Consider the following 15000-nt stretch of genomic DNA (forward strand, 5'->3'; position numbering starts at 1 on the left):
AAAAACAAAACAAAACCCCCCAAAAAAACAAAAAACAAACAAACATACATTAACACACACACACACACACACACACACACACACACACACACACACACACACACACACACACACAGAGGGTCCCGTTTTTTCTTCTACTTTTCATGCGGATGAGAGGACTGTTGCGGCATATATTGTTGCCCATGCACATATTGTCGCCTTCAGCAAATAATCGTTGTCTTCCTTCTGCACATATTGACTGACTTGAGAAACGAACAGAATGACAGAAAGATAGATAGATAGATAGAAAGAATAAAAGGAAGGACAGAAAGAAAGAATGAAGACAATGACGGGCGCAGCAGCCGAGTGGTTAAAACGTTGGACTTTCAATCTCAGGGTCCCGTGTTCTAATCTCGGTGACGGCGCCTGGTGGGTAAAGGGTGGAGATTTTTCCGATCTCCCAGGTCAACATATGTGTAGACCTGCTTTGTTCCTGAACCCCCTTCGTGTGTATACGCACGCAGAAAGTCGAATACGCACGTAAAAGATCCTGCAATCCATGTCAGCGTTCGGTGGGTTATGGAAACAAAAACATACCCAGCATGCACACCCCTGAAGACGCAGTATGGTTGTCTGCTTGGCGGGGGTAAATAAACAAAAGGGTCATACACGTAAAATGATACGTGTGTGTGTGTGTGTGTGTGTGTGTGTGTGTGTGTGTGTGTGTGTGTGTGTGTGTGTGTGTGCCTGAAATCTGATTGAATGACACAGGAAACGAATGATGAGCGCCCAGTGGCAGCCGTCAGTCGGCTCTACCTAGCCTGTTGTACAAATGACCCTGTGTTTGTGAAGAGCTTATAGCTTGGTCTCCGACCGAGGATAGGTACTATATAAGTATCCATATCAATCAATAAAACAGTCAATATCAGGTGTGTTTCGTTCAGCTGGGAGTTAATAATCCGTATTTTTGATAGTACTTCCGCCAAGTGGCTTCAGAGAAAGAGGCAATACAAGTTTTCGGTTGGCTGCACTTGTATGGATCATATTCAGACAAAGCACATAGTTAGTAATGCAGCATAAAACCAGCTGGGGAGAGATAGAAAGGGAGTAGAGAGAGAGGGGGGAGGAAGAGAGAGATGGAAGAGAAAGAGAGAGAGAGGGAGAGAGAGAGAGAGAGAAAGAGAGAGAGGGAGGGAGAGAGAGAGAGAGAGAGCGGGGGTAGGAAGAGAGAGATGGAAGAGAAAGAGAGAGAGAGGGAGAGAGAGAGAGAGAGAGAGAGAGAGAGAGAGCGGGGGTAGGAAGAGAGAGATGGAAGAGAAAGAGAGAGAGGGAGAGAGAGAGAGAGAGAGAGAGAGAGCGGGGGGAGGAAGAGAGAGATGGAAGAGAAAGAGAGAGAGGGAGGGAGGGAGAGAGAGAGAGAGAGAGAGAGAGAGAGAGAGAGCGGGGGTAGGAAGAGAGAGATGGAAGAGAAAGAGAGAGAGGGAGAGAGAGAGAGAGAGAGAGAGAGAGAGCGGGAGGGGGGCAGGGAGGGAGAGAGGTTGGGAACTTTTAATGTGAGGACATTGACATGTATATATTCAGCTGCCCGCGTTGCACTCACACACACACACACACACACACACACACACACACACACACACACACACACACACACACACACACACACACACACACGCACTATTTGCCGAAGGGCAGGGGACATAACGAGAAGATAAAATTATGCGTAATTATTATCTGTAGTCCACATCTGTGCTTGTGGTACGTTTCTCATTGTCATTAGTTCACCGGCACACACACACACACACACACACACACACACACACACACACACACACACGCACACGCACACGCACACGCTCGAGGGCGTCATAACTTGAATAACGCCATCATCCCCTCAAATCGAAATCTCCATTCAGTGAGCAAAGACGTGGATGTCACCTTTATTGACAGCCATGAAACTTTCACAGCATCATCAGGAGCTCCCCGACTCGCCCTGTACCAAAACCTGACGCATCCGAGTGAAAAAGGCACAATAAAATTAGCAATGAATTTAAAGCAGGTTTTTCGACAAAGTACAGAAATGTACCATGGTCACAGACCTTATGAAACTCGTGGACGACCCGAGTACTTTTACCCAGATCACCACGATCAGAATCATGAACCAAATGCTCACAATGAAGTGAATTATCACCACACCGGTGATAGTAGTCATGTGACACAGAACAGAGCTGGCCCCACTCCGTTTTACCAACAGCCTATTGGTCAGGACACATGCCCACCTCCTACCTCCTCCTTTCACTTCCCTTCCCTTCCAAGACATCGTTTTCAACAAGCACCTCCCTCCTCCCACCAAGAGGCCCCTCCCAACCCATTCACGAACTCAGAAAATGTTTACCAGAGGTCTATGTCCCGTCAGTACATCCCTCCCTTTCAAACACCATATTCTGAAAACACACATGCGAGGCCAGTGTCTCGTCCCCACACTCAGCTAACCTCCACATTTAATACAGATAACCAAGAACCTAACTTCATTCATTCTTCGCCTAACACACGAACGAATTATCCCACAAATGTCCCCAGTGAACACCAACACCAAACACACAACCATGCCTCCAGAGAAGCTGGCATCATAACTGACCAGTTACATCCATTTGCTGTGCACTTAATGAATATGATGGCCTCTCAGTTCCTATCACAGCAACAAACAATTGTATGATTCATACCACGAAATATCACACCGTTCCACATACCTGTTGTAATCTTTCTTTTCTTGCTTTCTTTCTTCTTCCTCTTCTTCTTCCTCTTCTTCTCTCTGCATAGTAGTGGTGCTACAGTTTGTTGTTCCTGCAGACCTGGATTCCATATCGGGCATAGTCCAGTCCTCGTCCCATCTAACTTGCCCTTCTGTATTCACGCGCGCGCACGCGCGCGCACACACACACACACACACACATATATATATGTGTGTGTATATATATATATATGTGTGTATCTTGTGTTATTGATGATATAGGTTTTGTCTGTGGTTTTGAGATTGTTGGAGGCGGTGTTTTGTTTGATATGGTTTCCGTGCTTTAAATTGTCGATTCTCCTTTTGATTTTGGACTTTTTTTTCCCCAGGTCCGCATTGCTTCATTGTAAATTTGGATTCACATTTTGTGCATGTGTGTGGTTGTGCTTGTGTTTGAGTTATACTTCATCGGGTACCGCAATCTGAGGTGGCTTGTTGCTGGGCCGTGAGGTTTATGTTGTTTGCGTGTAAATTAATTATCTGCAAAAAATTGCTTGACATTGTTTGCTAATACATTGTCAGTTTGTATTTATATCATCTGTCAACTCGGTCAGCTAGGATAATCTTGTTGTTTGTTTGTTGTTGTTTTTTCCTCGGAGGTCTGTTATTTTAAACTGAGTTAAAACTGCTCTATTATCCTTATATTCCCAAATAATTAAACCATGTCATTTACTTCTGACTTGTGGCCAACCAAGCAAGGACTCCGCATAGGTTATTTAAACATAAACAATGCAACGAACAAGAAGGACGATATAGCAACCATTCTTCATAACACTGGAAATCCATTTCATATATTCTGTTTTACTGAATCCCGACTCTCTTCTAACGTAACAGATGCTGATATGCACATGCCATGGGTACCAAATTATCCGCTCAGATCCAACTAAGCCTAAAACTACTGGTTTACTTTTGTATTTTGCTTCCACATTAAGATGTAAGAGATTAAACAGTCTTGAGGTTTATGATGTAGAATCAGTTTGGGTAGATATTAAGATTAATGGTAATAATACTCTTATAGTGGGGTTTGTATACAGAAATCCATCAGAAAATGTAGAATGGGAGGATAGATTTAGCTCTGTAATGGATGAGGTGATAATGTTAAATTATGAAACTATTATTCTAGGTGATTTCAATATAGATTTGCTTAAACCAAAACCAAAGTGGCACCACAATTACTCTATGCATGGTTTAGAACAATTAATTGACAGACCAACACGCATTACTGAAAACACAAATATGTTAATAGATCACATTTACACAACCACAAAACAACACATTGTAGAGGTATGTGTTCCACCTTGTGGTAGTAGTGATCATTTCCCAGTCTGTCTCACCTGGTTTAAGAATCGTGTTAAATTTCCAAAGGTAGGACATAAAACTATATTTTATAGGAGTTTTAAGAACTTTAAAAATGATGATTTTCTCTCGGATTTAGCAAACTCATCTTTAGATTATGTATATCAGTTAAGAAATCCTGATGAAGCTGTCGAATTTTGGATAAATACATTCTCTTCTGTATATGACAAACATGCACCATTTATTAGGAAAAGAGTTAGACAAGAAACAAAACCACCATGGATAACAAAAGAAATTGACTTTGAAATTCATTATAGAGATTATTTGAAGATGTATGGATCAAATGAACAATATAAGAAACAAAGAAATAAAGTAAACGCCATGAAACGTAAATCGAAATATAATTATTTTCAGAAAATGTTAGTAAATACAAAAGATTCTCGTCTAATTTGGAAAGCCATCAACAAGTTGAATAATAAACATGTGGGGAAAAGACAACAAAACATCACTGATGTAACAGCAGATCAGTTAAATAATCATTTTGCAACCATTGCTGAAAAAATTATACCAAGCGACAGGACCAGTGAAAATGACCTCTGTATTCTAAAACAGTATATTGACTCAAAGAAAATTCATGTTCCATTTAGTCTTCAACCAATGACTGTATTTGATGTATGTCAAAGCCTATCACAACTAAAACAATCTGGCACACGAGATTTGGACGGGTTAGATGGACAGATATTAAAGCTTTCTTCCCCTGTTATTGTAGATACTCTGACATATCTTTATAATTTGTGTATCGATAAGAAATGTTTTCCTTCTAAATTCAAGCAGGCTAGAGTCATTCCACTGTACAAATCAGGTGATTCTTCTGATCCATCTAACTATAGGCCAATTTCTGTCTTGTCTGCTCTGTCTAAACCCATTGAAAAACATTTGCAAAAATGTTTATATTCTTATCTCTTTGACAACGACTTAATCCATGAAGACCAGTCTGGTTTCCGTAAAAATCATTCTTGTCATACAGCCCTCATACAACTCACTGACAGTCTTCTACATAACATAAATGAAAATAAATTCACAGGTCTCCTTTTCATAGATTTTGAAAAAGCTTTTGATGTAATCAATCACTCCTTGTTACTACGTAAATTAGAAGCTTATAAATTACCACCAGAGTATATTCACCTTATACAATCTTTTCTTTCTGATAGGAAGCAGTTAATAGCAATAAATAATCAAACCTCAAATTTTACATCTATTAATCATGGAGTACCACAGGGATCCATCTTAGGACCAATCTTATTCTCCACTTATGTTAATGACTTGCCTTGTTATATGAAATCTAAATGTGAAATGTTTGCAGATGACACATCCTTACATTCAAGCAATTCAGACGCCAGTAAACTAACTAATGAACTCCAAGATGATATTCAGAAACTTAATGTCTGGACACACTTGAATCACATGTCCTTGAATGCTCAGAAAACGAAGTGCATGTATGTATGTGCACGACAAAAAAGACAAAAAATGAAACATAACTTCAAACCACTATTCCTAGGCGTCAATAAAATTGAAGAGGTAGATTCACATAAAATTCTGGGTGTCATTATTGATAAAGATCTATCTTGGACTGATCATACGAAGTGCTTAAGTAAACGTCTCTCAAATAGAATACTTCAACTAACAAAAATAAAAAAGATCCTTAATGTTCATTCACGAACGCTCTTTTTCTGTGCACATATTCTGCCAGTAATCGATTATGCATCAACTTTATGGGACAGCTGCAGCCTCACAAACTTGAAGTTTATTCACCGTATGTATAAAAGAGCACTGAAAATAGTATTGTTGAAACCGAACTCTCTGACCCCAATGGACTATAAACAACTTAATATATTATCCTTTCACAACAGGCTGTACTTCAACAAAGCTGTTTGCATGCATAATGTTATGTATGGAAATGCTCCAAAAAAGATTGCAGACACATTTAAAACTAATGAACACAGACACAACCACATGCTCTGCATACCCAGACCAAGAAACAACCTTTACAAATCCAGCTTTCTGTATTCTGGTGGAAAATTATGGAATAATCTCCCACTCACTCTGAAAAGTATCGTAAATAAAAACGTGTTTAAGAAAAATCTGAAGAATCACCTCATTGAAAATAATTAACAATAATACAAATTTTGACCTGTTAGTCTAATATTCCTATTAATTGTGAAATGTTTTGTATATGCTTGTGTTGGCAAGGATTTTGCACTAATTGGGGGAACATGCGCATGTGGGTGGGATGGGCATGGTGTAATTGTGTCCGAGAATTTGTATTCAGTGGTGTGTGTGTGTGTGTGTGTGTGTGTGTGTGTGTGTGTGTGTGTGTGTGTGCGTGCGTGCGTGTGTGTGAAATGGAAATGCAATTTTTGTATTTCTTTATCACAGTATTCTTGTATATATATATATATATATATATATATATATATATATATATATATATATATGCATTTTGTTGTTGTTGTTGCTCTTCTTCTGCTTGTTTCTCTCTCTCTCTCTCTCTCTCTCTCTCTCTCTCTCTCTCTCTCTCTCTCCCCTAAATTTTTTCTTCAATTTTTTTTCCCCTTCTCTTTAATTATTATTATTTTCATTGATGGCTTGATGTAAAAAAAAGTAATTGTTGCCTATTCAATTTACCATCATGACATAAAATCTTGACTTGGCTTGACTTGACTTGACACGCACGCACACACACACACATTTCTTTTTTATTATTCTTTTTTTCCTCACACACACACACGCACGCACGCACGCACGCACGCACGCACACACACACACACACACACACACACACACACACACACACACACACACACACACACACACACACACACACATATATATATATTTTTTTCTTTATTTTCCACACACACACACACACACACACACACACACACACACACACACACACACACACATGCACGCACGCACGCATGCACAGACACACACACACACACACACACACACACGTATACACGTGTGTGTGCATATGCTCTTTTATTTATCTCTTTGTTTATGTACATTCTTTCTTCATGAGGACAGACTGGAGTGTATTACCATTGATGGTAAATCAGGCATCGTCATATTGCGAGCGCTGACGTTGCGCCAGCGCTGACATTGCGCCACAGACGTCGTCATATTGCGAGCGCTGACATTGCGCCACAGACATCGTCATATTGCGAGTGCTGACGTTGCGCCATAGACATCATCATATTGTGAGCGCTGACATTGCGCCACAGACGTCGTCATATTGCGAGTGCTGACGTTGCGCCACAGACGTCGTCATATTGCGAGCGCTGACGTTGCGCCACAGACGTCGTCATATTGCGAGCGCTGACGTTGCGCCATAGACATCGTTATATTGCAAACGCTGACGTTACGCCACAGACGTCGTCATATTGCACTTACTCTGCAGCTTGGTCTTAATGATGGTCCTGGATTCAGAGTAGCCAGAGACATCGTTATATTGCGAATGCTGACGTTGCGCCACAGACGTCGTCAAATTGCGAATGCTGACGTTGTTCCAGAGACATCGTCATATTGCGAGATCTGACGTTGCATCATAGACATAGAAAAGAAGGGAAAGTGGGACGTGTTTTGGAGTGGTCAGTGTCGGTGTGTGAAATTTCCGAAGAGCACTGTGGTGTCGGTCAATGTGTTTGTGTTTGGTTCTGTGGCCTTTGCGGCACAAGCTGATGAAGATGAGGTGAAGTTCAAACACTTCCAGTGCTGCAAAGTGGTGGTACCGGTTCTTGTTGTTATTGTTGCTGTTGTTCATGCTGTCGTTATTGTCTGTTCACATACAAATGGGTTGTTGTTGTTGTTGTTGTTGTCTCGTTCGTCATTTTTCAGATGGATTCTCCCATCTCCTCCACGAAGGCAGCAGTACGTCGCAGGTCTTCCAGTCCCCCGTAGAGCTTCCGGGCCGCTGGGATTGGGTCGGGCCAGGTTTTCTCTCGGAGCGCTTGGTGGAGCGGGCAGGACTGCAGCAGATGTTCTGTTGTCGTCGATACGGAGTTTCGTGTAGGTGGTGATTCAGGCAGTTGTGGCCTGTCCTGAGCCTGAAAATGGCTACCTGCTCTCGACGAGTCAGCAGGTAGTACGGGTCTGCTCTATTGTGGCGTGGATGCTGCTGCTTCCACTTACTCTGCAGCTTGGTCTTAATGATGGTCCTGGATTCAGAGTAGCTGGTAGACCTGTCCATCTGCTCTTTCGTAGTGCCTTCCTTTGCCAGGGAGTCAGCAGTCTCGTTGCCAAGCACGTTGCAGTAGGAGGGAATCCACTGTAGGGTGACTGTGTGACTTGTGCACAGGAAGGCGAGATAGGAGGACAGATCGTTGAGTTCTGGATCTCTGTTGGACCGAAGGGCCTTCAAGATGGACAGGGCGTCGGTCAGGAAGACAACGTTGTGGCTGGCGTAGGGGCTGACCTTGATGTGGGGTGCTGCTGTTTTCAAGGCTTCTGCTTCGGCTCTGTAATTGGTGGAGTACAGCCGATAGCGAGGCAGATCTTTTCTTCTCTGCCTCCCGGATACTTAACATAGACTCCTGCCCTCCGTTCCGAATGGCATCTGCCGCAGAGCCGTCGGTGTAGACATGAGTCCAGAACACTTTGGGGAACTGGGTGTGGAGGTGTTCACGGGTGAGGGACTTTCTTTCAGAGCCGCTTCGGGAATCTTTGGGGCCAACACCAGGGATGCTGCACTGGATGAGGAGAGGGGTCCCTTCGCTCCAGGCAGGGACGGCAAGACACCGGGGTATCACTTTGGGGGCATGGTCAAGGATATCTTGATGTTGCCGTTCTAGGATCCTGCTCTGGTGTACAAAGCTCCCTCTCTTCAGCCGTCCTGTTGTTGGCTGGGACAGTCTGTCCTTCATGGGGTGGCCTTGCAACCTCTTGAACTTGGCAGCCTGGGTCAGGAGTTTGGCGTCTCTGCGGTCCTCAAGGGGCTGGAGCTCTGCGATTGTTCCAAGCTCCTGAATTGGCGTAGACTTCATGGCCCCTGTGATGATACGGGTAGCTTGATTCTGAACCTTGCTGATCCGTTCAAAGTTGGACTTGGCCGTAGTGCCCCATGCAGTCATGCCGTTCTCCAGCACTGGCCTGACTCTACCAGTGTACAGCCTCCTGATGGGTGATTTTATGAGTATTATTATTATTATTTCATACCGTAGTGTACCAAACAAATGGTATAATTTGGTGGTGTTAATGGACTGGGCGGCTAGGAAACAGGGGAGAAAAACAAAACCAAAGATAGAAAAAACAGAAAGAAAGAAAGGTAAAATAATGACAGTGACAGACTGGCTGACTGAAGAAAGACAAAAAAAAAAAAAAAAAGAAGAAAGAATAGAGGAGATAAGAAAGAAAGAAAGCAAGAAAGAACGGATAACCTACCCGTTATCAACTTTGATATCACCGCAGAAAGAAAGCTTGACTGAATGACTGACGAAAAGATGGACGGCAAGGAGAAACAACGAAAAAAAAAAGAAAAAAAAAGGAAAGAATAAATTAACTATTTAAGGAAAGAATAAATTAACTATTTCCCAAATGTCTCACCTTGACAGAGAAATCAATCCCCGGAAGTGAAAACTGACCGTTCATAAGTCGGCGACGGGATTTAACGAACGATAAAGGGCGGGAACAGAGGACAAGAGATGCACATCCTCTCTCTTCCATGTCTATGCTGGTGGCAGATGTCGCAGGGTCATTTTCTAACTGGTGGATAATATATATATATATATATATATATATATATATATATATATATATATAAAGATTGGATACTACCACCACTGGTGTGAATACCATGCTAGTATAAGCTCAGCCAGGTAGGTCCCGTTGTTTCTTCTACTTTTCAGGCGCTTGAGAGGACTGTTGCGGCATAAATTGTTGCCCATGCACATATTGTCGCCTTCTGCACATAATCGTTGTCTTTCTTCTGCACATAATTATTTTCGTCGGCACGTGTTGTCGCCCTTCTGTGGTATATGCAAGGAGGGTAGCACTACCAAAAAATCAACTGCTCTGGCGACAATACATACAGCTGACTGATCTGATTCTAATTTATTTTATCTATTAACTGTGGTACACAAAGTTTCTGTTTCGGGACCGAAATCATTGCCTAATTGCGAACAGCGTGTAATTGCGAAAAGTTCATTTTACCTCTCGTGTACCGCTCCACTTCGAAGCGATTATTGTTATTGATGTTGTTGTTATTGTTTATCTACTGATTCATATTATTTTTGTTATTTTTTTTTTAGAATTCATTCATCTATGTGATTATATTATTATAATCAGTAGTAGTAGTAGTAGTAGCAGTAGTAGTAGAAGTAATGTTTATTCATTCATTTATTTGTTGTTGTTTTTTTTATATCATTTTAAATTATTTCTTTTATTTATCTATCTGTTTATTCATTTATTTAGAGTTTTTAATTCTTGTTGTTGCCTTTTTTTTCTGGTAACTGGACACTCTTATTATGCTGAGTTCCTTTTTTTTCGCCGAAGAACTTTGAAATGTCTATTTATTTTGTATGCCTGGTTACACACACACACACACACACACACACATACATATATATATATATATATATATATATATATATATATATATATATATATACAGATATATATATATATATATACTTATACATAAAATTCTGTGCATTAGTAATAAATCATAATTGTGGTTATATTGAGTTTATGTTTTGTTGTTGTTGTTTGTTAATGCTGTGGTGAAAAATTAACAGGACGGAACGTTCATTGTTAGAGGCATGTCCTGGGTTTATGTGCATGAATGAGATGAGATCGTGCTTGTGACATTGACATCATTTTTCAAGGGTTTTGATTTCAGTGTTATGGGGGATAGATATTTTCGCGGGCGCGCGCGCGCGCGCGTGTGTGTGTGCGTGTGCATGCGTGCGTGCGTGCGTGCGTGCGTGTGTGTGTGTGTGTGTGTGTGTGTGTGTGTGTGTGTTTTGCTTAGTCCTGATAGGGATGTCAGGTCGGCTGGGCTTAAGAGCAACAAAGACAGTTTATCTGTGGACCGAGAGATTGTTATTCCTTGCCTTAATCTGCGCTCTCTCTCTCTCTTTCTTTCTCTCTCTCTCTCTTCACATAAACGAGCACAGACACGCATGTGCACGCGCGCGCGCGCGCGCGCACACACACACACACACACACACACACACACACACACACACACACACACACACACACACACACGCACAGACACATCAGTTTGGAGTCCCGGTACATGATTTGTAAGACAAAAGGAGCCAGATTAATATTTTTTTTGCTTGCTTTTAAAAAAATATATTATTATTGTCACTGTTTTCATAGATATATGTATTCTGTTTTGGGGTCTTTCGATAGGAGAAAGAAATCTAACTGCACGCAGGAAAAAATACAAAAAAAAAAAAAAAAAGGGTGGCGCTGTATTGTAGCGACGCGCTCTCCCTGGCGAGAGCAGCCCGAATTTCACACAGAGAAATCTGTTGTGATAAAAAGATACAAATACAAATACAAACTTCCTATCCTACACACAGGCACAGCAACTTCAACAAAAAGTCAAGGACTGGTTCCATACACACGCGCGTATCGTTCTGAAACTACTAATCAAAATAGGTTTTAGTTTTGGTAGACATCCAGTTCAACATTTCGTCAAAGTTTCAGTTTCAGTAGCTCAAGGAGGCGTCACTGCGTTCGGACAAATCCATATACGCTACACCACATCTGCCAAGCAGATGCCTGACCAGCAGCGTAACCCAACGCGCTTAGTCAGGCCTTGAGAAAAAGGTCAAAGCATACATAGAAGTGTTAATGGGAAGTCACACCATCCTTTAAAGGATACAGAGTACTCAACAATATGCTCCTCAACACAGAAAGTCAGACTAATGTAAGAAATGAATGCGGCCTCCGTTCTTGTCAAGGCTATTCATTCGCAACATGGCTGCTGCAGTGAATTGATGACTCAGTCAGTGAACTAAGATACATTAAACCAAACCGTCCAAATTCGAGGACTCGTTGTCTTAACCCTTTCACCGCCAAGCTCGCATTTATGCACAGGCATGGTAGAGGACCCATGCCACTGAATGGTGACCATTCGTTGGTCTGTTATCCATGAACCTACTGCTCTTAATGTTGTGTGGTAGGATAGGCCATATTTTCTATACATCGCAGGGGGAATCCCCAGCTGTTCTTAGCCACTGTCTTTTCTGTGTTTATACCACAAGGGAATTTTGTACTCTAAATTGACTGGCGGCGAAAGGGTTAAGCAGTTTCCTTCAGAAGATCATATATTTATGCACTTGTCCTTTACATCTGTTTTTTTTCCAAGCCTATAGTTAAAAGTCCTCGACGACAAATACAGAAACGTTTCTTTTTCTAAATTTGCCCAGGTTAAAACCAGGTGAGTGCCTTAGTCTACGTCTTCTGTCGTCCCCCTCGCTGTACATAATGTTTTCTCATTTCCCGGCAGTTATCATTCTAATAGTTCTATTTTCCCTTCTGGATTTTCGGGAAATGTTGTACCCACAGTGTATATCTAAACCAGTAAATGATTCTTTCCCACGGAGAGTTTACAGATTGCGAAGAAAATGTTATCACAGTTGTACAGATGTTTCAGTCAGACGCTATTAGCACAAAGTCATTCATTTTTGGTTCACGTATGAACGAAGTCACTATGCTATAGCCCTATTTTTGGTTGTCCCTGTGTGTGTGTGTGTGTGTGTGTGTGTGTGTGTGTGTGTGTGCGCGCGCGCGCGCGCGCGCGTGTGTGTTGAAAAGAATGTATGCGAACGCGTCTACATCACCATGTAATTGAGTAGACAGCAAATCAATAAGAAGACGAAAAGACGGTACGGATACACTGTCTCTTCTTCCAGGCACAGCTTCGGCCAGCATGCATCTCGACGAAGCCTTGAAGGTGGTCGGGCAGTTCGGGTGGTACCAGAAGACCAGACTCCTCCTCCTCTGCACCTTCTCCATCGTGTCCGCATGGCACGCCCTCAACATGGTCTTCGTGGGGGCAGAGCCTCGCTTCGAGTGCTCCACCCGTGACGTCAACGCCACGTCATACAACCTGAGCCAATCAGAGGTGAGGAGAGTCCTGATCCCCAAGGGAGAGAGCTGCAGTCGGTACGTGCCCAGCGAGGAACTGCTGGCGTCCGGCAAAGACATTGACGACGTGAACGTGACGGGTCTGGAGCAAGAGGACTGTCCGGCTGGCTACGTGTTCTCCACGGAGGAGTATGCGTCGACCATCACCTCTGAGGTAAAAAACAAAAACAAAAAAAGGAAAACATATTAAACAAACAAACAGGACCGACGACTCGACCACACCACCCCTCATGGAAAAGACCACAGCCACTAACAACTTGACCTTAAACTCACCCTTACGAACCAGGTAAAAAGTGGAAAAAAACCCAGAAAAAATACCGCATGGTAAAAGAAGAAACATACGGAAGACTTTCCTAAAATTGCCACAGTGGAAAAAAAACAAAAACACAAAACAACAACAACAACAACAACAGCAACAGCAACAACAAAAACAAAACAAACAAACAAACGCATGGTAAAAGAGGGAACGTACGGAAACTCTCCTAAATTTGCCACAGTGGAAAAAAAACACAAACAAAACACCCCCCCAAAAAAACATTGACGGACGAAGATGGCATGTCTGCACGCAGAAGAAATTAATAGGAAAGGAGGAAGGAGGGGGGGGGGGGGGGGGAGTGGGTGACCTATGTTGGAGGTGTGTGTGTGTGTGTGTGTGTGTGTGCGCGCGCGCGCGCGCGGATAATCACGCGTATATTATGCGTGTTTTGTGTGCATGGCATGGAATGAGTTTGGGGCATATGCGTTGCTGTTTGCTTCCATTGAAATATTGAAAACAAACAACCAACACCAAAGCCCTGTTTCGGCTTGCATCAAGGCGGGGTAACGGAAGGTGTTTGCCACCCATGTCATTTGCAATGGCTTGTGTCCTGGGGGAAAAACCGTTTTGTTTGCATTTGTATTACTCTCTTTTTGTCACAACAGATTACTCTGTGTGAAATTCGGGCTGCTCTCCCCAGGGAGAGCGCGTCGCTACATTGACAGCGCCACTTTTTTTCTTTCCTGCCTGCAATTTTATTTGTTATCCTACTGAAGTGGATTTTTCTACAGAATTTTGCCAGAGACAACCCTTTTGTTGTCGTGGGTTCTTTTACGTGCGCTAAATGCATGCTGCATACAGGACATGGGTTTATCGTCTCATCCGAATGACTAGCGTCCAGACCACCACTCAAGGTGTAGTGGATGGGGAAGAAAATACTGGCGACTGCCGGTGTGATTCGAACCACTGCGCTCAGATTCTCTCTCTCTTCCTAGGCGGACGCGTTACCTCACGGCCATCACTCCATATGGAAACATGGAATTGGAGAAGCATCGCGAGGGCCTCAGATTAAATGTTTGGCATAGCGTATACTTATTCAATGTCATGTCAGAGAACATGCTGCTAACGATGTTATGTATAATGTTTTCATTCATTCATTCATTCATTCATTCATCCTTTTTTTTTTCTCAAGGCCTGACTAAGGGCGTTGGGTTACGCTACTGGTCGGGCATCTGCTTGGCAGATGTGGTGTAGCGTATATGGATTTGTCCGAACGCAGTGACGTCTCCTTGAGCTACTGAAACTGAAAAAACTGAAACTCATCCATTCATTCAAGAGAGAGAGAGAGATGATGATTGTACAGTATGTACAGTTTTTTTTTTCTTTGTGAGCACATGTACAGCTGTTGTTGTTTTTTAATCAGGGTCCCGTTCCCTTTGTCTCCAAAGCAAGGTCACTGTGACTCAGTTTATGACAGGGGAGTCTGCTTACAGATATTCTTCATTGTCACGCA

General features: G+C 42.5%; 1 protein-coding gene across 1 annotated transcript in view; it reads left to right on the top strand.

The window, feature by feature from the left end:
- LOC143282726 (organic cation transporter protein-like) overlaps positions 1-15000 on the top strand; it is a 52775-nt gene that overhangs the window by 6311 nt on the left and 31464 nt on the right. Inside the window, exon 2 of the mRNA XM_076588454.1 lies at positions 12997-13385. Coding sequence (XP_076444569.1) covers positions 13014-13385 — 372 coding nt within the window. The 5' untranslated portion in view covers positions 12997-13013. The remainder of the gene's footprint in view (positions 1-12996; positions 13386-15000) is intronic.

Source organism: Babylonia areolata, chromosome 6 (genome assembly GCF_041734735.1).
Source record: "Babylonia areolata isolate BAREFJ2019XMU chromosome 6, ASM4173473v1, whole genome shotgun sequence".
In the NCBI taxonomy this organism is placed as follows: domain Eukaryota; kingdom Metazoa; phylum Mollusca; class Gastropoda; order Neogastropoda; family Buccinidae; genus Babylonia; species Babylonia areolata.